Source organism: Nipponia nippon, unplaced genomic scaffold, assembly GCF_047370975.1.
Source record: "Nipponia nippon isolate SJK-2023a ecotype South Korea unplaced genomic scaffold, ASM4737097v1 scaffold_20, whole genome shotgun sequence".
NCBI lineage: Eukaryota > Metazoa > Chordata > Aves > Pelecaniformes > Threskiornithidae > Nipponia > Nipponia nippon.
In genome coordinates, this window is record NW_028262337.1 from 639391 (window position 1) to 667223 (window position 27833).

General features: G+C 42.9%; 1 protein-coding gene across 2 annotated transcripts; it reads right to left on the reverse strand.

Moving 5' to 3' along the window:
* Positions 1–72: 72 nt before the first annotated feature.
* On the reverse strand, positions 73–27611 carry DAB2 (DAB adaptor protein 2). 2 transcript variants are annotated; one of them, XM_087759797.1, is made up of 16 exons: positions 27403–27611; positions 20803–20962; positions 14411–14530; positions 12561–12700; positions 11750–11848; positions 11304–11435; positions 9218–9301; positions 8947–8970; positions 8632–8679; positions 8387–8449; positions 5883–6518; positions 4879–5032; positions 3758–4285; positions 3145–3236; positions 2260–2327; positions 73–1538 (listed from the first exon to the last, which is right to left on the reverse strand). In XM_087759797.1, exons 3-15 carry the CDS (start codon positions 14502–14504, stop codon positions 2265–2267), a joined length of 2157 nt encoding a protein of 718 aa, XP_087615923.1. In that variant the 5' UTR covers positions 14505–14530; positions 20803–20962; positions 27403–27611; the 3' UTR covers positions 73–1538; positions 2260–2264. The 2 variants fall into 2 exon arrangements, with proteins under 2 accessions (XP_087615923.1, XP_087615922.1); XM_087759796.1 differs by lacking the exon at positions 20803–20962 and having other exon boundaries at positions 27403–27610.
* Positions 27612–27833: the final 222 nt, after the last annotated feature.

Genomic DNA, 27833 nt, shown 5'->3' on the forward strand with positions numbered 1-27833 from the left:
ACTCTGAACTCCTAGTGTCAAGTAGACCACAAGATTGATTTATGGAGGACAGAATCAACAGCCACACTGATGTTCATTTGGTATGAAGAGTTGCTTCTTTTTAATGCCATTAGGTAACATTACTTGGGATACTACAGTTTTATATAACAGTGTAACATCCATAAGTTTCTACATTTCCAGTTTGAGACAAATACTTAAATTCATAGCTTTTTTTGCATTACAGAAAGTGCAAGAGAGGTTTATATACAAGAGTAATTGCATGACTGGCTGAATTGGGTACTAAGGCTGTATTCAAGATGACTTTCTTAGCTCTCCAGTTCAGCAATTGCTTAGGCATTTGATTTAACAACACGATTTCAAGTTTATACTTCGCATTAACAGAAAAACCTCTGACACATCAGCCATCACCACTGGCCAAGAATGTAGCTGTTATAGTCAGTTATAACCAACTCATTTAGATATCTGTTAGTAAAGAGGTTCTTTAGAAAAGGCACAGTTTTCAAGAGACTGAGAACTACCTCACATTAATGGCACAGAGGTGGTGCATCTGTTCACAAGGAATCTAGGCATGGAGTGAAGCCATGATTGTCTTTTTGCTTTTTAAGATACTGGAAACACGCCACACTACACCACGTGACAACTCAAACTGAGCAACATCAGGGACATTCACTGAGATATATGAAAGAAGCCTATCTGCTTGTTCCATTTGTCTGCCAAGCCACCTTAATAAAAAAGTAATCCTAGTAGATTTCCCTCCCTGAAAAGTCATATTAGCACCAAGACAACAGTTAGTGTCCATGACTACCTCAATGTTCTGCAAGAAGTGTTTCAGCTGACCCTACAGGGTAGACCTCTAGTACTCAGGACTCCAGCAGTTCTGTTACAGGCCCCACAGTTAGTCCCTTTATTACACATTTATGGCAGAATGATACTTTTACCATTAGTTACATAGACAAGTATTGGAATTTTTTTCCCCTACCATACAGCTTACATCTTTGTGGCTCAGAGACCAAGTCATATGTCCAGTCACCAATTAGAACTGAGTAATGTCCACTTAACTTTACAACTGACTGCTGCTGTGATAACAGGCAACTGACCTAGTTGTTTAAGATGTGGAGTTTTAGCTACTAATTAAATTCCCTTATGTGAAGGCAACACTTCTTCCCCAGGTACATTCAGTTCCTATATTTTAGGATAGTAAGTGCTACAGAAAGGAATTGTGGTGACCATGTTCACAAGACGCATGACTTAGTGTGCTAAGCTCTTCTGTGGAAGACTGCAAAGAACTAAAGTAAAGTTAACATCCACCAACTTAAATTTGTGTCTCCAGCATAAGTCCAACTCTCCATTTGCTTTCCCCTGAATTATCATCTTCACAGTATGTTCTTTGAGGGTTCGCGTTTCAATCCACCTGGACATGTTTTAGATTACAGACATCATGGAACGGCAGCAAAAGTGGCAGACAGCAAAGTGAAACAAGTAGAAAAATCATGTTGAGAAGATGTCCAGTTATTCCATTTGTATTTTTCTGGTTATGCCTAGTATGATGAAAAGGACTTAGGGTTAGGATAGCTATAAGTTATAGTTTTATTGCTTAAACTAGCTTAGAGCCACTGAGAAAAAAACTAAAGCAATAAATAGCAACACTTTTCTGTTAGAAGCAAGACAGTATTTCAGGGGAAGACTTAGAGGTGTGGCAGAGGAATAGATTTGCTAGTTTAACAGTTCATGTTCTCTAGTCAATGGTACGGAAGTTTGAGTTACGTTAGTTTCTAGTGATAGAAGCTCTCAAAACAGCCCATATTCTGTTTTTACTCCAATTCACCCAGAGTACAAGCCCACAATTATTTAGGGGATTAAATGTCAAAAAGCTGTATGGGGCACTGTGTGCTAACACTCTCCTAAAGGGATATCTGAAGGAGTTTAGTCAGCCCCTCTGAGTTTTGCAGCACATATTTACTCACTAACTTTCCTCAAGGAAAGGACATCTAGATCTATTGTGGCCTTGAGACTCAAGTCCATGGAAGAATAAAATCTTTACTTCTAAGAAAATGAAACTGGCTAGGATTAGCCAGAATGCAGCTACATACAAGTCTGAGTAGAGGTACTCTAGCAGAAACGTTCTTCTAGGAACTGTTTGCTAGACTTCAGAGAAGCATTAGAGTAAAGCTAGTGTAGTTTTTAGCCAGCTCTTTACCAAAGGTTTTCAGAAACCATTTCAGAGAATGAAGTAGGTTGTCTTATTAGTGGAAGACCTACCTGATCTATGCAAATGGATTGCCAAAAGGATCACCAAAAGGATCAGAAGGTGGTTTCTGAGATTCCTTCTAAGGAAAGAGAGAACATAAGCTGTTAGTGGATTTCCAGGTTTCATGAGGTTTACTCTGCATGGCTGTTTCAGCTAGCTCCTGTTCCAAACACCTTCTGGAAAGAATACTGCAAAGGCCCTGTTGAATATGCATTAATTGTACTGCTTCAACAAGAGAAGAGGGCTCTAAAGCTGCGTTAGCAGTTATCCTAGTCTGAGGCAAGGTATCTTTCAAAAAAGCCATGTGTGCTTACTGAACACTCATTTGGAGCTGAGCCAGTGTACTCATGATGAGGTCTGCTTCAGCCAAATGGTAGCTGTCTTAAATCCGCATTCTGGAATTGATGCAGAGTTTCCACCAAGGGCTTCAAGTGCTGCGTCCCAAATGGAGTGATGTGGCTAAGGCATTTCCTCCCCCAGGGGGTACTGAACATGGGAGCCTCCCATTTGTTCAGCAGGAGAGCTGCACAGTCCACATTGCTCGGTATACTCCAGAGAGGTAAGTATAACCAAAGTGGAAGACTTCTGCAGCTATGTTATTTTACAGTCTCTTGTAGAAGCTCCCACTACTGAAGAACTTTCTGCTAGGTCTTGCAGCTTGGGGAACTGGTTATGGACCCAAGCCAAATGGAATCATATTTTGTTAGCCTTCTTGCAACAAATGCCCTCTGTTAGATTAAATATTAGCCTCACACATGCAAGAAGTTTTGTTCCATGGCCTCTAAAGCCAGAACTAAGCCAGTGCTCAAACACAGGCACCCCTGTTAAGGAAAAAGGTCAGGGTTTTTTGTTTGGTTGGTTTTTTTGGGTCTTGTTTTTTTTTCTTTATTACTTACAGATGAGGCACTGAAAAGGTCTGTTTTAGCTTGACTTTCAAACAGGCCATCAGCTGGCAGCACACTTTGTCGGGGAACAGGCTTTGGTGGTTCTAAGGAAAAGAGACATACTGCTATAATCACTTAACAGCTTTAACAAGTACTCAGCTCTGCCTGTATAGCAGCACCAAAGCTTATCTAATTAGATACACGAAAGCACCCACACAGAAATTGCTTTGAGTGACATCACAATTTTATCTCCTGCTTGTCCCTCACTACACTTAAATTAGATGGGACTTCTAACATTGAGGTAAACTAGGTCCGTACATTCTAGTCAAGTAGTTCAGGCACTAGGTATCAGTGTTTAGCCACTGACATTGATCAATTCTGTAACATTATTAGGGGAGACAGTTCTTCAATCATCTGTTTCAGTAATAATTATATCAAATTTTTAGTTCTATCAGAAGAGACTAGTGACCAGCCATCCCAATCCCTGAGCAGCTATCCAAGCACAAGGAGAAAAAAAAAAAATCCCAGTCATTTTGGCAAACAGCTTGCTAACTTCTATGTCATCATGATCTGTACTATCTTGAGGAATGCCTACTAAAATAATTGCTGAAAGCTCCAGAAGCACCTGAAAGGCTTTGCTGCTCTCCTCTCCTTGCTGGTACTGCAGGTGGCTTTGTCAGCTGGAAGTCTTTAAACATTTCCTTGACATCCTTCATCTCTTTATCACCAAGTGGATCCAGAGCAATAAAAGCATCACTCTCTTTCTTGGACAGCTCTTTCTGAGGTGCAGTTCTAGGTGGTGGCTGAGGTGGGCTAGTTGTTGTTGACATGGAGGGCAGTACAGATGGCATCTGAGCAGGTAGTGTTGAAGGTGGGAACACACTACTCTGGAAGGGATTTACAGAACTGGATGGCTGTGCCCATGAACTAGATGGAACTTGTGCTGCCTGTGCCCAGAGACCAGAGGGCTGAGGGGCTGCTGGACCAAAAGATGCAGGCTGGTTCCAGCTTGGCACTGCTTGAGTACCAAAGGCAAGTGGTTGAGTAAATCCTGTAGTCTGAGCAGGCATCATAGATCCAGGAAAGACCGATGCAGCCTGAGTGAAGGCAGGTGTCTGCGCACTCCATGGTGATGAAGTTACCGGCAAGCCACCTGGGGGGAGATTGTTGTTACACAGCACTTCAGTGATCTGAAGACGTCAAGCAGAAGCGTATCAATTCCACTGAGGGTACCAGCAAAACATTTTTCATGTGCTGTTTGCAAAAAATCTGTTGATTTACACCTAAAAAATTAAGTCATTTGGAGGGAGGGGAGAAGGGGTTTAACATTTTTTACTTTGCTCCATTTCAGTCCCGGAAGAACAGAACTGAGATTGACATAACAAGGAGGAACATACTTTGTCCTAGTACAGAAGTGATAGATGCATTTGCCATACAGTTACTTCTGTGTAAATGATTATTAAGACTCTGCAGCAGTGTTAATCCTAGCCTCCCAGGTTGTGCTTGGCTAACTTGAACCTTGTGTACCTGAAGAAGCAATCTGCTGACAAAGTTTAAGCAAAAAACCCTGTTCCGGTTAAGGATGCAGAGTTTAGGCCTCTATTCACAGAACTTTATAGTTCAGGGCAGACAGCACATGGATTAAAGGGCATGGCATTACACATGAAGTAAAAGAAAACTACAATGCCTGTTTTGGTGTTAGAAGATATCTTGGAATAGAGCAAGACCTTCACTTTGTGAACTCACCTAGACCAGCCAAGGGAGGTGCTGTGGTAGAACTTGGTTTGAAGAGGTCCAGTGGATTAGTTGGCACAGGTCCTGTTTGTGCCACTGAGGTCAAGCTAAGGCTCTCTGTAATCGGCACAAAGAAGTCTGAGCTAAATAAGTCATTCGATGCAGTCTAGAAAGAAAAAAAGCTTTGTGAGATGGCATGGCAGAACACATGCTAGAATGATCAAGACTCCCTAGGCCAGAGCTACAAGTTTTCATTTCAGCTAGAGCAAAGCAGGGAGCTTTGATGTACCCTTTAGAGACCAAGTATAAGAGTTTCAAACTTCACTGTTTTGATCATGCCTACTGAGATGCATGGCTTTAAGTAGGTACAATATATAGTAGTCGCAAGTCAACAGCAGAAGAATACGACTTAGCAAATAATTTGGTCACTTTATCTATCATAATGAGCTTGCTTCTGCCCCCCATCCCTCTAAACATTCCTGCTCAGTCTGCAGTGACCCCCCGCAGTTGTGGCAAGATCAGCAACAGAGTTTTGCATCATTTGAGTGCAAGGCAAATGCAGCTGACCCAGAACCACCTAATCAGACAAGTCACTGAGATTGCCCTCAGTAGGCAGGTACTGAGAAACTACATAGGTTTCTGTAAGCTAGTACTAGTACCTCAGTGTTATGAAACCACAGGCTGATGGGCTTACAGCTATCGTAACAGGTTCTGGCATTGTATCAAGTATTGTATCAATATACATAGCAGCATACTTACCAGACCTTTACAGAAGTATGGCAGCATTAAGGAAGAGAGCATATAATTTAGTGACCATAGCTATTATGAAATTCATGAATTTTAGAATGTACCATGGCTACAGGGAGATTAGAGTAAGTACAGCAGGTAGAAGAGAAGTAGATGTGTTGTGAAGCTGTTTAGCCAGTTACACATTAGGAATAAAGAAAAGCTTCCTTCACCCAGCTTCTCTAAGTAAAAGCATGCATATCACCATTAATTTCTTGAACATTGTTCACCTTGACAGACCTCCTTCCTCTTCCTGGCTTGGTACTTTGTGGTGGTGGGCTAATTGTTATAGATTCATGTGACATGAGCTGGATACTACTTTCAGAATCCAGCTTTACTCCATTCTGCAGAGATACTCCTTTGGAAGGACCTTCCACAAACAGGTTTGACGGGGCTTTAAGAAAGCCATTCTGTTCTCTCTCTGGTACCCCATTTGGAGTTCTTGCTGCAGATGACTTACTCTCAAGTGGCCACTGGCTTGCTAGTGCTTCTCGTTTGCCAGTTCTATTAGAAATCTGGTCAAACTGTTTACCAAAGTAGTCAATATCACCATTTGAAGCACCGTTACCCACTGGTGCCAAGGTACTCAGACCTTCCTTCTTCTGATCAGCAGATTTTAAAGAATCAAATGAAGACAGTGCAGATTGGTCTGGCTGTGCAAAAGGATCATCGCTGAAAGGGTCTGGATTAGGTGTGGGAAAGAAGCTGAGATTGGTAGAGAAAGAACTCTCAGGCAAGAAGGGTGGCTGTGGCTTTGGTTGTGGAAGAGAGGTTGTGATGCCATTCAAGAAGAGATCCTCTTTTGTAAAAGTCTGTTTGGTCTCAATTTCAGAATTTAGATCCACTAACAGAATCTCTTTAGCTTCCTATTTGTTCAGAAAGAAAAATAAAGTTAGTTTTACATAGGACTTGCTGCATAGTACACAAGCTCAAGGAAAACAGCTGCAAAAGAAGAGACCTTAGTATCCAATACATTACACTAATGTCACAGTGTCAATGTCACAGTGAAGTTGCACTAGAACTTCATCTTATAAGTAGCTAAAGCAAGCACTGCTGGCTATGGTCAAATCACAGCTACTCAGCTTCAGAAACTCAATGTTAAAAGCTCCTGTTTTAAGATACCTTAGTTAAATATCAAATGTTGTTCTACAGCCTAGAGACTGTAGAGTCATTAAGCACTAATTACACCCAGACTTTCACTTGAGTCAAGAACCCCTGTTTGCATTCTAGTCCTTTGTTTTGACAAGTTGTGAAATCACACTGCCTTAGCATGACTTCAGGTTGCAGTCTCAGCTTCAGAGAAAGATTAGAGAGCTATTTGCTGGTGGCAAATGTTAACATGCCATCTCTCCACCAAACAGGCAGTAGAAGGGTAAGACTTGGTCACTAGCTGGATTGACAGCACCAGTTGTCTCATGGCTGATGGTGGCTTACAGTGTCAGAATAAACTGGTAGCATTTTTGAGGTCATACTGAGCTACAACAAGGTTTATGCACACTTTTGTGGAGTTAGGCCACATCTTGAGCTAGGGCTACTTATCTAGAATGGCCAGGAGTCCACTCTGTGGGACTTACTTAAGGATTCACTTGTCTATATAATAAGCTTCAGCTTTAAGTGTCTTTAGCAGAGTTTCTGTAATAGCTTTCATAGCAGCAGAGGCATCTACTGCTAGTACATATTTTTAAGACATCTGACTAGAGGTGGGCCTGTGCAAATCTCATGAAGTTCAACAAGGCCAAGTGCAAGGTCCTGCACCTGGATCAGGGCAAATCCCAAACACAGATACAGGCTGGGTGATGAGTGGTTTAAGAGCAGCCCTGTGAATAAGCACCTGGGGGTATTGGTGGATGGCAAACTGAATATGAGCTGGTAACATGCGCTCACAGCCCAGGAAGCCAACTGCATCCTGGGCTGCATCAAAAGCAGCATGGCCAGCAGATTGAGGGATGTGATTCTGCCCCTCTCCTCTGCTCTGGTGAGACCCCACCTGGAGTACTGCCTCCAGTTCTGGGGTCCCCAGCATAAGGAAGACATGGACCTGTTGGAGTGAGTCCAGAGGAGGGCCACAAAGATGATCAGGGGGCTGAAGCACCTCTCCTATGAGGATGGGCTGAGGCTTGGGGTTGTTTAGCATAAAGAGAAGAGAAAGCTCCAGGGAGACCTTCTAGTATTTAAAGGGGGCTTATAAGAAAGATGGGGAGGGACTCTTACCAGACAGTGTAGTGACAGGGCAAGGGGTAATGGTTTTAAACTGAAAGAGGGTAGATTTAGATTAGCTATTAGGAAGAAATTCTTTACTGTGAGGGTGGTGAGACACCGGAACAGGTTGCCCAGAGAAGTTGTGGATGCCCCATCCCTGGAAGTATTCAAGGCCAGGCTGGATGGGGCTTTGAGCAACCTGACCTAGTGGAAGGTGTCCCTGCCCATGGCAGGGGGGTTGGAACAAGATGATCTTTAAGGTCACTTCCAACCCAAACCCATTCCATGATTCTATGACTAACAATACAGGATTATCTCTGTCACACAGTCTCAAGTGACCTCTGCTGGATAAGAATGATATTAGCTACTCTAGTTATTAAGTACATACTATTATAGCCTTAAGACACTAGTACACTGATAGGTAGACAGATGTCTCAGTGAAACCAGAACTAACAAAGTAAAACCAGGTCTTATTACTGGGACTAAGTTTGCTCTCAAAGCAAGAACCAAGACAGCTAAGCCAGATTCTACTTACTGTGGGACTGCTCATATCAGGAGGTGTTGACATATCCCCAAACAAATCCATCTGGTCAACTCCCTTGAAGCCAGAAATATTGAAAGAATTGGTATCTGTTAGAGTTCTCGCAAGAGCAAGAATCAAGCATTATGCAGATCTACTGTAAACACATCTATAAATACTGCATTTCCCACACAATGTGGAGACAGTCAGTTATGAACTCCTTAATGGCATCAGCATAAAAGTTCTAAAATTTAACATACCAGTTTCATTTTGTCAGCTTGATCAGCAGGTAGTGCTTCACTACCATTCTGTAATAGATGGATAACAGTGTCAGCAATAATTGGAATACCAAAACTTGCCTTAAGCAAGGAGCTTGCAGGCTTCAAAGCGCAAGTGATGGAAAGAGGAAGTATGAGGGAGACCACTACTCAATTCTGTAGGCCCCTTTTAATCCCATTTCAATGTAACTGGGGATCTGACATTGCGTCCATAATGCTGGCAGTGTAAAGAAAGTGAAAGCTAGTTGTGTTGCAGCAGCATACCTAGTGAAGTGGGGCTGAGTTGGAGTGACTTACCTCAGTCTTACTTGCTTCTTCACTCTAAAGAAGAAAAGAAGGCTTTTAGTACCTAGACATCATGTAGAATATCCAAAGCCTCTCGCTTTGGAGAGCTTACCAGATCTAGGAGGTAATCAAACTGCTGGTACAACTACCAACCAACAGCTTCAAGTGATCCTGGATTTAAACAGACTTAAGTTCAAGTCTTACAAGAGCCCAAAAGCCAAGCCAAAGCTGAAACAAGCTTTATTTCTGTGCTGATTAGTGCAGTTTCTATAATTTTACTCACCTTTTTCTTGTCTTCTTCATCCTTCTTCTTCATATTATATATTAGTTGGAATAGGTCCTTAAGATCAACAACTAGAGGCTCAGCCTGAAAAAGAACGTAGATTTTAGGCCATGTACTACTCGTAGCTTGCTTCAGTAGAAGTCTGGGGAACAGCAAGTGAAACTTTCCTAAATAGTGCAAGAGTAAGGCTGAGATGACAGGAAAAGCAAGAGTTTAAAGGACTGTCTAGTCTCCACACAAGAGAGCATATGCAGAATCCAAGGGTAATGGGGCACAACTTGCTGAGAACTGTTGTTAACTCCACAGGGCAAGTTGCTGTATTTGTGCTAAGCCTGCTATTTTTTGCTAAAAAGCTTGCAGTGCAAGATTTCATAAGTGCATGGCAAGTCTAATCATATTTCCTCAAAAGTGCAAAGTTTATCCAAGCTGTCTGGTAGTCCCATGAGAGGAAAACATTTTGCATCCATCTGTTTTCTACCAACTCCAACATTGAACCTGGAGAAAGCTTCTATAGTCAATACATTTACTTTAAACAGGATGCAAATAGTAAATCAGCAAGGCAAGCATAAGGTAAGATTATCATCACCTCAAATGTGCATAGCAGATACCAGCTTTAAGTGGTATCTGTATCAGGATGAAAGTTTAGTGCGAGTTAGAAAGGCACTGCATTCCCTGCACATTAACAAGAATGTTTTAAGTGGTTGCTGAGATGGTGGCAAGTTCAGCTATGCTGATTTGGAACTTTTGCTCGAGGCATATACAGCTCTGTCAGTGTCTAGAGTCAGCCACTGCCTTTGGCTCAAGCAGAGAATGTGTTGAACAGATCTCACTGTTGACATCTGAGCATCATCTTCTCCTAATCAAGACTTTTAGACATGCAACTGCAGGAACAGCCATTTCAAGAATTATCAACTTTGACAAACAGTACAGCTGCAGCAGTCTAGAGTTGCAGAAATCCTTCTCATCTAGACAAGTTTGTGTTAAAAACAACTAGCAGCAAGTCAAGAGCTGTCTACAGCTTGGCTAAGCTTATAGGCTGGCAAGCAGCACCCCACAGTGAAAAGCTCAGAGAACAGACTCCACTCCAGAGCACACACAGAAAGCTTTTGTACTTAATCTACAATTCCAGTGAAGCCAATACAACACAGGACTCTGATAAATTAATAAAACAGGCTTAGGAGAGGGTGTTACAGCTGTTAATATAGTAGTAACAGGCTCCAACAAGTAGTCCCTCAGTCCCACCTGTAGTGGGTCTGAAGCTGCCAACAGGTTCTTCAGGAGGGTAGGCAGTGATGTGTATGAAGAAACTACTAGCTTTGAAGTCTTGGCTTGTCAAGTCATTATAGTAACTATTATCATTTAACAGCTTGTCATTATGTCTTTATAAATAACTAACTAAAGTTCAGGTCATTTAGGAAGCTGCATAATACTCAGCAGTAATTCCAAGTAGCTTGTTTCCAATACTTCTTATATACAGGTTCTCTTCAGAGAGACAAACTCTGTGTACAGGACTTCTGCAAGGGGAAAACCTATCACAGAAGGATCAGAATTCCTCCCAGAATTAACTCTAGGAGGACCAGACCTGCCATTCACTAGCCCCAGAAACACTATTGCAATTGAGTAAGTCTGTTTCCACTGCTGCACAAGACAAAGCTTCATGAGAACTAGACTGGTGGAGTTCTAACACCATTCCTGTTAATTCTGAGTGAAGCTCTGGCTATTTGACTCAAGAATTAGCATTCTCACTGACAGTAACAGGCCACTGTACAGGAAAGCCTATGATAACAGCTCCATTCATCTCACTAATGACTTCCATGGTGCATGGACATGTTAAGCAAGGTTAATCATAGTAAGCAAGGCTACTTGAGTGGTTTTATTCTGGACAGAGAAGCTGAACAAGACAAAAGCCATTGGTGATACAGTCAATTCCTACTGCCTTCCTCTAGGAAAAGAGCCTATGCATCTGTGCTGGTATTCCCCTATACTTCACAGGGCTACGAGCAAAACACTACACCCTTAATCACATGTTAAGTGTTTACATAATAGCATTATTCATAGCAAGTGGAGAAGGGTGTCTGATCCATACCTGTTGTGCTGTTTTTATGGCAAAAAATTGGTGCTGGCCTTCTCCTCCACAAATATAGCCAAAGGCACGATTGTCTGTTACATCCCGAGCAATAAAGGAGATCTTGTTTACTGGATGCTCATGCTCTATGACCTAGAATTGGGAAAAAAATAACTACTGGTTTAAATTGCTGGAGACATAAGAGCTGCTCTTCTCTGTAGCTAGAATGTTGGAGACTGTTAGAAGGCTTCAGTTCAAGACTCAGATTTGTCAGCATTTGACTAACCACAATATGATGTAGCTATCTTCCTGGCAGGAGGCTTCACCATTACAACCCATTTCACAAGCCAATTTTTATACATGGAAGGGGGGCACAATGCCATTAAGGAAACTAGTTCAGATTGGTCTAACTTACAAGCACCTCAGTTGCTTTAAGAATCATATTAAGAGAGTAAGTCACATCTTACCCCAGTTTTCTCATCTATTATCTTGATACCAGAGAGGGAGATGTTCACCCATATCTTCTGTTTGTGTTGACCCTGAGAACGGGCTGCCACTGCCATTCCCTGAAAAGAATGAATATCAAAGTATTGGTGATAATTCTGGTAGATTGAGCTTTAACTTGTTTCCTTACATTCCTCATGAGCCCATGGCTGTGACTGTACTAGTGGTAATCTAGTTATTCCTATGCAACTACAGTTAGAGCAGCATTCCTCTTGCAAAGTATGTCTAAGTAGGTTTAAAGTGATACCTCAGAACTAGATTGTGTCTCCTCTGTAAGAAGTTTTAAAGCTCCAAAATACTTATCTTAGTTCACAAAGCAGGATCTTTACCAGCTTTCCTGGCCTGATTAAAGCTATGTGAGTGTTCTGCACTCCAGAAGTAATCATCTTTGTTGCTACATTTATTCTTTGGCTTATCTATATCTCTTGGTGTCACTATTGCCACAGGATGCCAACTGTGCTTTCAGCTCAGTGTTAAATTGCAGACTTCCACCCTCCCCATCCAAAATTCAAGCTCACTATTTGTGATCAAGTTCATATTATTAGCATCCATACTGGATGCCCATGAGAGACCCAAAGGAGCATTCCCAAGCTATGAGAGAAACACTGTCCTTTGAGCAAAGGGTTACAGCTTTAGAAGTAACACCCATCTAGGATGGTGCTGTTATTACTATGTCACAATTAAGCCATATTAGAAGTTGCGTCAAGTGACTATTTGGTCTCCTTTCTGAAGGCTACCAGAAGTTTTTCCTTATATGCCAGCTCAAGCCCTTACCTTCAGCTTCATCATTGAATCCTGACTCATTTTGTCTCCTCTTGCCTCTGGGACATCATCAATGCCAATCAGTTTAGCTTTGTATCTTACACCATCACCTTTGAATCTGGCCAAGAGAGATTCATCTGTCTTTTCTGGTCCTAGAGACAGAGAAAAGGTTGGTTAGTTGTTTTAAGAGAAAAATCTGTGTTGTGGCTTTGAGATCTTTTAAAAAAAAATATATATGTAGATATGTGCTGGTTTTGGCTGGAGAAGAATTAGTTTTCTTCATTGTAGTATGGGGCTATGTTTTGGATTTGTGCTGGAAACAGTGTTGACAACACAGGGATGTTTTTGCTATTGCTGAGCAGTGCTTACACAGAGCCAAGGCCTGTTCTGCTCCTCACCCCACCCCCCCAGCGAGGAGGCTGGGGGTGCACAAGAAATTGGGAGGGGACACAGCTGGGACAGCTGACCCCAACTGACCAAAAGGGATATTCCATACTATACAATGTCATGCTCAGCATATAAAGCTGGGGAAGAAGGAAGGGGGGACGTTTGGAGTGATGGCATTTGTCTGCCCAAGTAACCGTTACGTGTGATGGAGCCCTGCTCTCCTGGAGATGGCTGAACACCTGCCTGCCCATGGGAATGAGTGAATTAATTCCTTGTTTTGCTTTGCTTGTGTGCACGGCTTCTGCTTTACCTATTAAACTGCCTTTATCAACCCATGAGTTTTCTCACTTTTACTATTCTGATTCTCTCCCCCATCCCACTGTGGGGGAGAGAGTGAGTGGCTGTGTGGGGCTCAGTTACCAGCTGGGGTTAAACCACAACACCATATAAGTACATATTAAAACTCTCCCTTGAGTATAGCTGACTAACAACCCCTAGTCCTTCCAGTACTGTGTGCACTGCAAGATAGTTACTCCTTTAAGGTCACAGTGCTCTTGCAGGATCTGGCCTCAGTTCAAAGAGTGGAGCCCAGTGCTTAATATTTGAGGACTTCAGAACAAAGTTGCCACATAAAAGACTGAAATATTTATAGGCAACAGCCAAGTAGATATAAGTGCTAAGCAACACCACCAAGCAGAAATGGTACTTCCCATGGCCATACAGGATGTTCAGTAAGCCTTTCAGATGTTAGCCCCTAGTTCTGGTGTAGTCAGATCTCTTCTTGGTGTGCAAGAGTCTCCTAGTTTCTGTGCTACAACTTCCTATTAGCACCATCATTTCGACAAGTCCTGGTACTCCCACCCCTGTAATCACCTGGTATTTTAGCTATATTTGTTATTTTTGCTGCTCCCACTACTTCTCAGAACTGCTTGGTTTTCTTCTCTGCATGCTCAACATACTCTGAGTGTGTACCTAGATGTGTATTTCTATACGAGGTAATTATATTTGCATGATGTAATGTATCACTGACCTACAATAATTCTCATTTAATGAGTTTTCTAGCTTCTCTGGACTAGAATCTGTATCTGTGTCAAGCACACGACTCCCTCTCTGGAGGGAGAGGAAGAAGCAAGTTCAGGTTCAGACGAGCAGCTACCTGGACGGTCCTGGGTCTGGTCACTTCCTCAGGAGGCTTTCACTTCTCTGGGCTTTTGGTGTCTTGTCAGGCTCAGCAAATGAGTCACTTCACAAGTGGAACCGAGAGCTTTAGAATGTAGAGCTAGAAAAAACCTTTCAAGCTAAAAGCCTACCTTCTGGTGAGATTTATTTTACTAGCTTATTTACTTACTTTTCCAGTCACCTTGAAACCTTGGAGTTATTTTAACTATGCTGTGGGAGTGATTGTAGTTTTAGGCAAGTGGAAGATATTAACGATGCTGACTAGAGGAGGTGTTTAAGAGGTAAGCATTTCTTACCTTTCTTTTTTTCCTTCTTTGAAGGTTGTGCTTTTGGTGGAGCCTGTTGCTCAGGCTGGCTGTTGACAGTAGTAGTTTCAGCTTCAGTAGACATGATGAGACGGTGGTCAGCTATGCTTGCTGTAGTTTTTAAAAAAAATCCAAATAACAATCAGTAGGCAGGCATAATATTTTACCTTAAAGAAGAAATATTCTTATTACACCTGTTAGTCCAGTTTTGTTCTGCTGAATGCCTGAAAGTTTTAGCAGTGATCATACAGGAAGTCTGACTCACTGTTTATCTCAGGCTACAGAAGTTATGGCCACTAGGTGATGAACCCTCACCTCAGTAATACCTAATCAGTAGGTCACACTGACCTACATCTACAGGCTGTACTTGCATCACTCTGTTTTAACCTGTCAGCCCTTAGCTTTTTACCGTTTAAAGCTATTTATAGAACCTCAGATATTTTGCTCTATTCTCCTTCAGCACTGCCAGCTGCATCTCTGTGGTAGGATAGGAAAGAATGCAAGAAACCTTTACTGCAATCTGTCATAAACACCCATGACGATGACACCGGAACACCCAAAAGAAGCCACTAGATCTTATTCCTGTTTCTATAACTACTGGAAGTCTGAGGGTATACCATCCAACAGGTAAAAGCAAATAATTTCCTTAGGCTGCAGACAGACTGTTCCAGGAAAGACTACAACAAAACAAAATCCAAAACCAAAACCCCACACGCCTGTCTTAACAGTAATCAGGTAACCTTAGGTTTAAAAAAAAAAAAAAACCTGCAAGTTAACAGAATTATGGACTAGTATGACTTAACTCTAAACTCTATGCCATGAGACCCTTTTGCCTCTAAAGTACAAGATCCATTAATAAGATAATCTGCAGTCACCGTGTTTTGTTCCTACATAGATGAAGCATTGATTTACACTTACCAAATAGAGGGACTCATTGTCTTTATGGAGTTCTGAAGATCATATATACCCAGTCAGAAAGAACTGGACATTCACATCTGCTATAGAAACTGTTCTATGAATCTTCTCTCTTGGGTATTGTAGTGGCTTCAGTTAGTCCCTTGAATTTTACAGTGACAAATGAAGCCAAGAGATTGTTTAGATGATTAAGTAGCTGGGTTACCCTCTACTAGTAATTTCCCCTATATCCAGGCAAGCAGCCACAGACCTAGCCAGCCCTTCTATCCAGCACACCATTTGAGACATACTATGTACCCAGAAAGAAGTGCTGAGGCACTGCATATCCTCTAGCATTAGAGGCTTGTAATTCTGAATAGCCTATTCCTCATTTGCCTTAGCTACAACTAATGTTTTATCTATTACTTGGAAGTTACTTTCAGGGTTTTGCTCTCACTCCTGCCTCCCTCTCTTCCCTCAATTCATTACTAAGTCAATAGCTACGGACTGACTCATCCAGCTCACCACTGACAGAGTAATGGATGTCAATGCTTAACTGATTCTTAATCTAGTAAGAACACAAATTCCTAGGTCTTTATGATTTAAGAGCGAATTTCACCCTGAAGGCCTCCATTTCATCAGGAGGGAGGCCTTTAGGGAACTCAGCTGTTAATATAAGCAAAGTGAGATCTAGCTGCTTACCAGATGGTTTGTGAATTGCATTTAGCATTGCTCAATTAAAACAACAGAAATAAAAGTGCTTATATGGGATAGATCTCTGTTCTCTATAAGCAACCTATCTGGCCACAGCTAGGGAACATTCAATGACAGGGAACAAAGGTATTGCTGTGAAAATTTCAAGTGGTTCTGAGTAGATAGATATTAGAGGATACAGATACATGATAGAGGATGTTAGTAGATAGATGTTAGAGGAAGAGTTGATATAGCAAGCCATGGTTATTTAGGAAGTGTTACCACTGCAAGAGTGGTTTTTGTGCCCACTCTGACAAAGGAGCAAGGGGGAAAGTATTACAGCCAACAGGGATTTTGCAGGATACTTGTGCCAGTGCTACAAAGGAATGTGCCCATTGAAAACCACATATTAAGCAGGTAAAATGAAACCAGCTGAATTCTACTCTAAAACTAGACTAGCTTGCTTAATCGTATAGTTTTGGGTGGATACAGTCTTTAGACTTCAGCATAATGAGCCTCTCCCTAGATTTATCAAGTCCTTCAGAAATAGAGAGGAAGGAAAGAGTTAAGGTTGAATCATTAGTTAACCACCCACCCCCCTCTGGAAGGTTACTGTTTAGAGAACAGAAGGAAGAGGCCTGGAGAAGAACAGAGCTAAGTCATGCCCTCTAGGAGCTCAGTCATAGCTTTAGGACATTTTGCCCAGATCCATGCTGGAAAGAAGAAATAGCAACCTTGAGGTGCTGAGTCCTGCCTGTCAGTGATCCTGCTTTATCAATTTAATTGGTAGACCTACACCCAGCTCTGGTGTTATACAACCACAGTAAGTATCTCACTCTGAAGTAATATTAAGAGGCAATAACCAGCAAATAACCTAGGGAGGAGCAAATATGCACAAGCAAGACCTCAGTTTGGCAACTGTAAAGTGGTAGAAATCCAGATGGGCAGCTGCCATCTTTAAACTCTAGTTATCCCTCAATTATTGCCATCTGCCTCCATCCTATGGAAGCCAGACCATTTATTTGCATAGAGCCTGACAGTACAAAACCCCAAGGTGGAAGAAGATGGGCAGGGATGCTCATAGGTCTGGCTGAATCCTTACAAATAACCCATCTTACTGTGGAGAAGCTCATTCTCAGTGTTAGCAATGCAATTTGAGAAGGTTAGTGAGGGCTTTCTAGGCAGTTTACAGGATAGTCCTTCTATTTGGGTCTGGTACAGCTCATATCACCTGGTGAGAGTTCACAGTGCATGACAGTTATTTATCATACCTTTGGAGAACTCAATATCTTTGAGAATCATATCTGGAAGAAGAGAATTAGCAAAACTAAGAATGCAAGAATGGACAAAGACTGCCTTAATACTGTTCACGTTGTAAATAACTACTTCTTGATATCTTAGTTAAGCTACAGGACTAGCACAAAATTGCCTCAGGCTTTACCTTAAAATTTCACTGTGGTGGGGAGCAACATTATGTAGCTTTATCATAGAATCATTAAGGTTGGAAAAGACCCTTAAGATCATCAAGTCCAACTGTTAACCTATCACTGCCAAGTCCACCACTAAACCATGTCCTCAAGCACCACATCTACCTGTCTTTTAAATACGTCCAGGGATGGGGACTCAACCACTGCCCTGGGCAGCCTGGTCCAGTGCCTGACTACCCTTTCGGTGAAGAAGTTTTTCCTAATATCCAACCTAAACTTCCCCTGGAGCAGCTTGAGGCCGTTTCCTCTTGTCCTATTTAACTAGCAGTAATCTAGTCTGCTTAGGGTATGAGTCTCAGCCACAACTAAATTTGGATTCTATGCTTTAGACCCAAGTTAAAGCTGTGCAAGGTCTTTGTCACACTTAAGTTTGGCTTATCTTAATAGAAAGTGCTGGTGTGCTCTACATGCAAGTAACTAAAACGAAGTTAAAATCTTCTGGTTTTAGTTCTTGCTTGGAGGTTTCCTTTCACAGTACTCAGTCCCTTAGTATTTCTTTACTCAGACTGCAGGAGTAAGGCAACAAGAGACTAGAACTGTTCTATTACACGTGAATTCTGAGTTCATCTGAACAGAGCCAGCCAGCAGTATGGCAGGGTTAGAGATGCATGTGCTTTTATGCAAAGACAGTCATGCCTTCAGTTATACTGACATAGTGAAGAACAAAATCATTCCCACAGCAACTATGTCAGCAGACTGTTAAGTGATGCCTTTTGAATCTTCTCCATGTAGGCAAGTCCATTGCTATCACCACAGCTTAGTTACTTGCTGTGCAATTGTATGGCCCATTTTAACTACTGTGCTAAATGCACTATTTCAAAAGTCTTAGACTGCAGATTTATGGATGTTGCTACCCTGGGAGAAGTGCCCCAAACTCCTGCATGTATCAGAGGATATGCACCACATTTTGCTCACCCACTTTTCAATTTACTCCAGAAAGGGCACATTAAGAGACCATTAGTCTTCCTCCTTTCCTATAGGGACTATCCTGTGAAGAGCAAGCACTGATCACTCCTTAGGGAAAGCCCATTTCAGGCCCTCAACACGTAGGCCTTGAAGTATGAGCTGTTACCTACTGTCTGAAGTCAGGTAACTCTCCATTCAAGCATTGTACTTAATTTCTACACATCTACCCTGGGAAGGTCAGTCTTAAGACCTGGAGCATACTGTGCTCTTGGTGTCTTATCTGAACTCTCTACAGGGAGGGCTGTTGGCAGTGACAAGTCATCCTTGAAATACCTGTTTCCTACCAAGACTTGACTCACATGCTGAACAATTTTGTTGAGCAACATTTAGTTTCCCTTAAGAGATGCTTTCACAATTATCCCTTATTTGAGCAAGGGGTGGCAACACAGTAGTTACCCTTAATGATTATATTTTTGTCCTGTGCACAGCGGATTGAGAATCTTCATTATGGCTGTAGTCTGTCATGGGATTTAAAGACTGGACAATAATCGTCACCCAGGCTTCTTCCCCTCAGCAGACAAAAGTAATTGCCTCAGTGTTGATGAAGGCTTGTCTGAGAAGACATTAGGGACACTGAAAGTCAGAAGCAAGGCAGATAAACTAAACATCTGCTCAGCAGTCTAATACTTTGTCCTTTTCACAGCCTGTGCTTCTTTGTCCCTTGATACTGCAAGTACATGATTCAGCTTAAAGAGTTATTGCATGTAAATATTAACCTCAAATTAGAATCTGAGAGGCCAGGAGAGGACAAGAGAAGCTTTTACTGCAAGTGCAATATAGCCTGTTAGGATGAAGCAGTAACCGGAAGCACAGCAATAGCTGAAGTGCTGAATATGCTTCCAAGGCAGGTTGTTCCCTCCCCCCAGCCTTCTTGAAGAGTTAGTCAAGTTCTTCTGGTTAGAAGGTTGTATCAGAACCTGCACAATGTATCCTTAGAAGTACCTCTAGCTATCAAGTTCTTGACAGAAGAGCTGTTTTCAGAAGGCTGGTAAACAAGCTGTCCACTTGAGCGAATTCAAAACTTCAGTTTTGCAGGCTGAGGAAATAGACCAAAGGCTAAACAGCAATACATACAACAACTAGCAAGAGTCAAAGCTGTAAAGCCAGATACATTTGCTAATAAAGGACTATCTTGACTAGCAGCATTCTACCCACATTAGAAGTAGAATAGTGTATTTGTGTGAGCCCGTGTGACTGACTGACATTTGCATCTACAAATCCCTATGTGCATAACTGACTGTCACATTTTCTGCCTAGTTCCTGCTGCAATGGTAGTGCCCCAAGTAGCCTTGAGAAGCACTAGGCATGCATTAATAAATCAGAAACATGAATGTCCTATTCAGACTTTTGCCTTTTAAACAGGGTCATTCATGCTCAGGAGTCAAATAAAATATCATCTTAAGTGTCTTGTTTCATTACTAGAACACCCATTGCTCTAGCATCTGACAGTGTCTAAGAGTTCAAGTTGAATAAACCTTCTGTAACATGACACAGGATTACCGTGATTTAGATGGAAAATTCCATCTGCTTGTTCTGATGCAAGCACCACCATTAGTTTGTTTCCTCTATTAAAACAATCAAACTAGTCTGCTAGGAACTAGCATAGCCAGTGACTAATATACATGAAAGATACTTGCCTTACCTACAGGTAGGTTACACCTGATAAGTATTGTTCACATTTATACATAACAAGTATCCACCTGAAGACAAGTGGTGGAAGACAGTTCATAGACAGCTTGGGAACTGTTCTCCTCCAGTTTATGCATGTCTGGAATGCAAGGGCAGCATCACTTGCCAGAAAGATGACTGAATACAGGGTCTTATATTGCTAAGTCTGACCCAAACACCTGTGGTTAGACTTGTAAGAGAGACAACTGAAAAGGATGTTGACCTACCTTGCTTGACAAGTGAAGCTACCTGTCATTTCCTCAATCAGTAAAGTTGAGATTTGTCATGCCCCCACCACTCAGCTTCTCCCGTGATTCCTTGATAGCAGGGAAATCAAGACCAGTGTTTTCAGTCTAAGTGCAAAAAGCCTGTTTAACTGTCCTGTTTAGGCCATAGGTACTTGGAAACATGATTTGTGGTGAGGAGATCGTTCGCTTGCTATCATGGCCTCAGTTAAGCCAGGCACTTGGCCTGTTGGCCAGAATATTTCCAGATTAACAGGATTTTACTTCAGGGAGCATCTCTGATACAACTTGCTTTAAGTCCTGTTCAATGTTCTGGCCCCTCACCTAAGAGGTGGATCAATACTTTGCTGAGGTATTAAGGCAGCCTTATGCCAACGGCTTCCTCTGCCAACAGGAATACCCTTTTGGAATAAGCTCCAACTGTACTTACATATTGCAGGATATGGCACATAGTCCAGCTGTCTTGATCATACACAACCAGTAATGAGAAACAGGGAAAGGTGACATTCATCTAGTTAGTGGGATAGAAGTGTGGTAATGGACACATCAGGGAATACCTCCTTCATGCTGCTCCCTTCCCCCAGTACCAACTGCAAAGTAGATAAAGATCTTAGTACTCTAATTAGTCATGTCAGCTACAAATGTTGGCATGTACCATTGCTGGTGCAGGATCATGCCTGTGAAACTACCCAGACATCTTACCATTTCGGTCAATTTGCCAACTACTATTTCATCAGCTGAACAGAACAGTCTGTTCTCACTGTATCAGTGCATCAGTCTCCTCTGAGTTGCTTGGATATTAGCAAGAACATAGAAATTCAAACTAAGTTCCCAAAAGTGTTTTCTGCACACTTGAATCACTGGAATCACAGCCAAGTGAACATCACTAAGTTAGCAGCTGGAACTGAACAGGTTGCTCAGTTCAAGTGGTGCAATTGGACCAGTACTTTTTGCCATTATACTCTGCTTTTGAGCACATTTCTGATGAGGTAATTAGTTACTTCTTAACCTAGCTACCACAGTAGCTCTATTTTGGATTTTTCATCCACTTGTCATGGGAATAAATACAGCTGTTGCAGGAATATTAGAACAGAGGGCTCAGGAGAAGTCATGACCAGTTTAAAGAAGCTGTACCTGACTAACAACTTGGAAAGATAAATTAGCAACTATTGCCTTCTGCTTACTTTAAAGGAAGAAAGTGAAATGCTTTTCATGAGCTAGTGCTCTGGTTCCCTGAAGACTTCATCTCAAACTGAAGGGAACTAGCACTGTCATAGTCTGTTTGATAGAGTTATTCTTCAGCCAGGAACTTGTGTCCAAAGGTAGTGTCCAGACGCCTTGCTAGTCCATCTCAAATTATGAGTTGTTCAGGAGTAATGCAGCATCTTGCAACAAGCCTTGGTAGCAGCCTTTCCAACCTCTGTACAGCATTTAGCATTCCAACCTATTAGTTCATTTCTTAGATTAAGAAACCCCTTCACTCAGTACTAGCAACACCAGCATCTGAACTCCAGATTCTTCTTTTAGGAAGAGACTGATAGATATCCCAGTATGCTCTCTCCTGATAGAGAGCTATTCAGTCGGTAACACAGGCTTCTTATTACATTATATACTTAAATTATCCACAAGAAGTTTCTTCTTATAAGTCTTCCATAAAAACAGCATGCTTTGCAGCCTGCTAAGGGGCCACTCCTCCATACCCCTCTCCCCAGTTTCTAGTGCTGAAGCCCCACAAATCAGTGGCTCCTGAGACAGAGTTCAGTTGTCTGTTGTAGCTATTGCTCAGGAAAGCATCACCTGCCTACTCACAGTTATGAGGAATCTCAGGCCATGTGCCTGCAGTGAATACGACTCAGTCCTCTGTCAATACTACTTGTTGAGACTCACTGGATATACCAAACAATGTGGAAGCAAAGCAGTTGTTAATCAAGGAAGCTAGTGTTTACTTAGATGCAAACTAGTTTGAACTAGACAACAGCTCAAACACTTCATTTCCAACTGTACTGCTAACTCCCTCCTGCCTGGAAGGACTGTTTCTGATCTTCTTGCTAGTTAGTATAGCGAAGGACTCTTGCCAATAACCATGCTTTTCACCCCCTTCCTCAAAGCAGGAACTTGACACATGTTGAAGCTGTTATCATAGGTTATTTCAGCTGCATGCTGTTAACTGTCCAGTGCTGGCAGAGTTATCACTCTTTACAGTTTGGGTGTGTGCAAGCTGTACCGACAGAGATTGGATATGTTCTGCATAGCCTATGCTGAACTGTAAGTGTTCTCTACCTGTTCACAAATGCGTCTGTATGAGCAACAGGATTTTGCTGTATTATTCTTGCATTCACCCAACCTAAAACCATGTAGTCATGGCCACAGTGTCAGGTACTGCAGCTCACTTATCCAGCCTAATGATCCCGTGAGCAGCCAAAACCTGTCCTTAAACATCCATTTCATCAGTATTTGAAGAATCCTCCACCTAGCCCACAGCTACTCTGCCTCTCATTACATAAACTGTTGTAGCAGTCATTGTCACAAGAGTCACTCCATACTGTCTCTTGTAACAGACGCAAGTTATGCTCATGATGTGTTATTAGAAGACTGCTGACAATTCTGTTTACACCTAATGAGGGCAGGTTGTCCTACAGCAGTTTCAGTCCTCAGTTAGGTATTTAGGTATTATGAAGCATACTGCTTAACAAAAGGGCTACTCTTGCCTTCAAGATTAGTCATTACCAAGGGCCACAGCTCTCCCTTGTATATGCAGCAAGACAGACAATGAATAACTAAACAAGACACAGATCTAAAAAGGTGGTACAGAAAGATCTATACCAGAGGTAAAAAATTATTAACGAGGATTTTCAGAGCTCCACTGCAGCTCCTTCAGTAGCTGTCCTACTAAACAGCTAGTCAAGTTTCACAGATTACTATTCTGCAGTAAGTTTCCCTATTAGTAACTGTAGTTACATGTTTATTATGTACACTAGAGGAAGCTTACATCATTGCTCTCAAATCCAGACTCTAAAGTAATCCTGACTAGGTTCTCCCTAATTTTCCATCTCTATGATGGTCTTGATATCATATTACGGCTAGCAACTCTTTGCAGATAGATGTGCTATCTAAGCCTGTTCTTACTCATATAGTGCCCTCCCTTAAAGCACCAATAACACTGTACTGAGAGAGCACAGACATCTGTAAGGTAGAAACACAGGTTACAATATTAACACTACATCCTTAGTGTTCCCAAGTTGTCTTATCCCTTCCTAGGAAAAAAGTCTCATCGATAGGCATTTTAGCCATAGGGCAGGTGTACGAGAGTTCTCATAGGAGGAGACTTACTGTTGTGTGACACATCAGCATCAAGAGTTGAGTCCACTTTGCTGGAAGAGCTAATTCCTACTTGACATTGTCATGAAGCCTCCTGACTGCCAAGATAAAGGTCTATTATCCTGTCTCTCAGACCTACTTGTTCTGTTCAACAGATAATCCTCATCAAGTATTTAACCTCTCATCTTATTGCTTAAGGATGCAACATGAACTGACAGAGCAGCAGGAAATTTAGCTCTAAGGCCAATAGTCTGTCCTTAACTGCCCCTGTAATGTCTGAGCTTTGAGACTTAAGGGGACATGCACCAGCTATGAAGCTTTCTAAGAAGCTTTTAAAAAAAAAAATCCCACAGGTAGTTGGGAGTAAAGGTCTGCAGGGCACTTCAGCAGAGACACTTCATCCCCAAGCACTCCATAGCATATGGAAGGCACCTCCTTTCAGAAGATGGGAAACTGGAATGGTCTATGGCCCCATCAACGAGGGCTGACAAGAGTTAGATGGAGAAGATGCTTTGTTCAGCACTCAGCTGCCCAGCTTGTATGAACAAGCTAATCCTGTTGAAACTTGTACCTCTTGTTTATTGACTAGGCCTTCCACTATGCTTCGTCCAGCTTCTTTATAACCCTGAGACCCTTGAACCCAGATACAGCCACAAAACCAGGTTTTAAGTCAGTTTGTTTTGTCAGTTTTGGTACTTAGACACCGTATCCTATTTGATCCTTCTAACACAACCCCAAGCTGTATCTCTGTGGAGTCTGTGCTGAGGTGGAGGAGTACTGGCTTATGCTTGGTTATCTTTAACAGCAGAAGCTCATTAAGACCTCTTAGCATTCCTCCTCCCCTCCTCAGGAAGTAGAGTCTTGATTCTACTAGTAATCCCTTAGTCTACATACACGATCTAGTTTTTTTGCCCAAATCCTTGCAGATTACAAGTTACCTTCATGCTATCTCTTCATCATTTCTTGTCACAGAATCTAGCCAGCAAGCAGGATCTCCACTATCAGTACTGTTTCCAGAACAAGCTGGCTTTCTCTGGATATGGAATTTATTGCTTCATTGTCCAAGCAAATTCATGCTTCTGTAGTGCTCACATATTGCTAGCCTTGCTGAAAAAAGTCCACAAACATTCCCAAGAACTGGGTTAACCCAGCAGGTCACACAAATGTCCCAGCAGTATAGAGTTCACCAGGAGAGAAAAGCATCAATAGGAGAGAAAAAAACTGTAGGTTTGGCAACAGTACTCAATGACTACAGCATATTATGCACTTTCATTTACTTCATATCTCAAGCTATGGTTTTTATCCTAAACATCCTGTCCAGACACCAGCCCTGTATTTCCTCCTTCTTTGACACTAAGTGCATTTATTTGGTTTCCCATGGGGGGGGAGGGGGGGAATCTAAGAGCTCTTTTTGCCCCCTTTGCATATATTATATTCACCTGTTTAGAGTGCTTCTTTCCATATCTGCTTGTGATATGAACGCCTTAAACAAGTAGTATATCCATAGCAGCTACTAGTCTGCAGTGTCCAATAATAGGGTTATGCAGACACTTTGACAATACTCTTCTCAATGAGAAAGTGGGTTGTGTCCTGCACATGTATAGAGATACTTAGGAACACAGCAGAAGGCACATGTTAGAATGGATAACCATCTCTACCTTCACAAAAGGAAACTGATGTCAGATTTTTGGCATTTGGCCCATCCTTCCAACTGACAGTGCTGAGCACAGCCTCTGGTGCTCAGCCAATAGCTTTGTTTGAAGTAAGAGCACAAGAGAAGTATCATAAGTCACAGGACTATCAGAGTAATGCTCATCATTCTCCAAGTCTCCTGTCTACAGTGACAAGCACACAAGACCATGTTAGATTCCCCACAGCAGAACCGTGTCTTCATTTAAGACTTGGAGCACCTGGCATCCACTCCACTTTACCCTGAGCCTTCCTATACTCCAAGTCATGAGTTTTGCTAGTTAAGATCCCATTCTGATGGTTCATCTGACATTCATTTAGCACTCATCCTCTTACCATTTCTAACACTTGGTTCTCCTCCTCCAAATGCAAACTCTAGTGGGTTACTATTAATGGAAATTTCTGCTTTAGACTTGACCACATCCTCAGACCATTCGGAGAATTTTGGAAACCTGATTATGCCTCAAGAATCATTGTGTTGGATGCAACTGCAGTGATTTTCTGAACAGACATGGTGGATGACTCTCTCAGACAATCCCCTTCTCAGCTGAAGGGATTGTCTTTGCATTCTGATTCACCTCTCCAATTACCCGCCTACTTCTCACCCACCTCCTGGAAGGTCCTAATAGAAGCTGACCTGAAGACCTGCTAGCATTATAACTGCCTAACAGGTCACTGTCAAACACAAGGATGTATTTTCAATTTACCAATGCCTGGTAAGTCTGCACAGCCAGATAGAATACATAGCTCATAATTACATTCCTCTAACTGAATCCACATCTCTGTTTTGCCTTTCTACACAGGTGTTCCCATCCCTAAGCATACTTATGCCCATTGCTTAGCATACAATGGGCAAATCTAAGCCTAAGTGCTCTGAGATTTGGTCTATTTTGGGCAGCTTTGTTTATGGAAGTTACAGAAGACTTCTGAGGCAAAAATGCAGCATTTTAAGGCAAATTACCTTCATTAAGAGAAGATTAAAACAATTCCTCCTCCCCCCCCCCAAAGAAAAAAAAAAGATCAAGTTAATCCTACCTTACCAATGGATTTGCATGCTTGCCTGGTAAGTGGTCAAGAAACCAGCCTCAGCTTATCTGAGAGGTAGAAGCTCTGCTACAGAGAAGTCCAGCTGTATTGGCAACACCTGCATTTATCTCATTGCTCAGAGCACAGGCACTGCCTCAATGTAAGTGTCATCATACAGTGATCATTATACTTTAAGGCTCACCAGCTGAGAAGTCAGTTTCTCTGACAAGGTAGAAGACTCATTCCAGTTAATCCTGGACATCTTTGATTATACCCATTCACCACAGACACAAGCAGCATCCTGAGATTCACCAGCAGACAGAGGGGTGCCCAGCAAGGATGCGCCATCCAAAAGCAAAACAAACTCACCCCTGCTTCACAGCATCCTAACCCTCTCCTCCTCTCTGCTACTAGAGAGATTCTTTCATATCAGTTATTTATGCGAAATTTAGTGTTTATATATCTTTTTTCCCCCGTAATTCGCTCTTCTCCACACACAAAAATGAAAATGCGCGGTTATTTATTTTGCTTTGCGCCCAGGCTTCCTCAGGGCGCCGGCCCTGCCGGAGCAGGATGCAGACGGCTTCCACCCCGTCCCCGGCGGGACGGGCTCCCCGCAGCCCCCTCGGGCAGCCCCGGGCTCCCCCCACCGCCCCCGCGGCGCGGCCCAGACCCCTCTGGGGGGCCGGGGCCGCCCCCACCGCTGCCGGCGCCCGGCCAGTGCCGCCACCTCGCCGGCTTTCGGCGGCGAAGCGCAGCCCCAGCGGCGCCTTCTGCCCGGGGCTGCGGGGAGATGCGAGCCGCCGAGGCGGGCTGAGCCCGGGCCCGGCGGCGGCTGGAGCACGCCCTCCCCCGGCGCCCCATCTTAGTTAGCCCCCACCGCAGCCACCGACTGTCACGTCCTCGGGGGAGAAGCACCCCCTCCTTAGCCCCGGTGACAGCCCCTTCCCCCCCGCAGGCTTTGCAAGAGCCGAGCCCGGCTCGCAAAGCTACTTACAGGCTAGATCCGTGCCGCTCCGTGCATGATCCGACGACTGCAGTCGGTAGCCTGGCTGGGACCGGGGCCCCGGTTAAATATTCAGTTGTACCCTCGCCTTCAGATTAGTTAGCCACTCACAGCGAGAGATATGGTTTTAATCAGATGCTGGCAGCTGAGGACTACCCAGGAATGTGCTATGATGTTTTTGCTGCTTGGTCTTGGCTACTCCCCCTCAACGTGTCGGTGCTCACAAGCTTAACCCCTTGCGAGCCACCGCGCCGGCCCCCTGCTGCGGGTGGGGGGAGCTGGGGCCCGGGACAGCCCCTTCCCAGGAGGGGGTCGGAGCCCCCCAGGAGGACACGACGGGAGGGGAGGGGAGTGGGAGACCGGGCGATCCTGCGGGGACCGGGAAACCTGTGGCGCCCACAGCCCGCAGGGCACAGGTATCT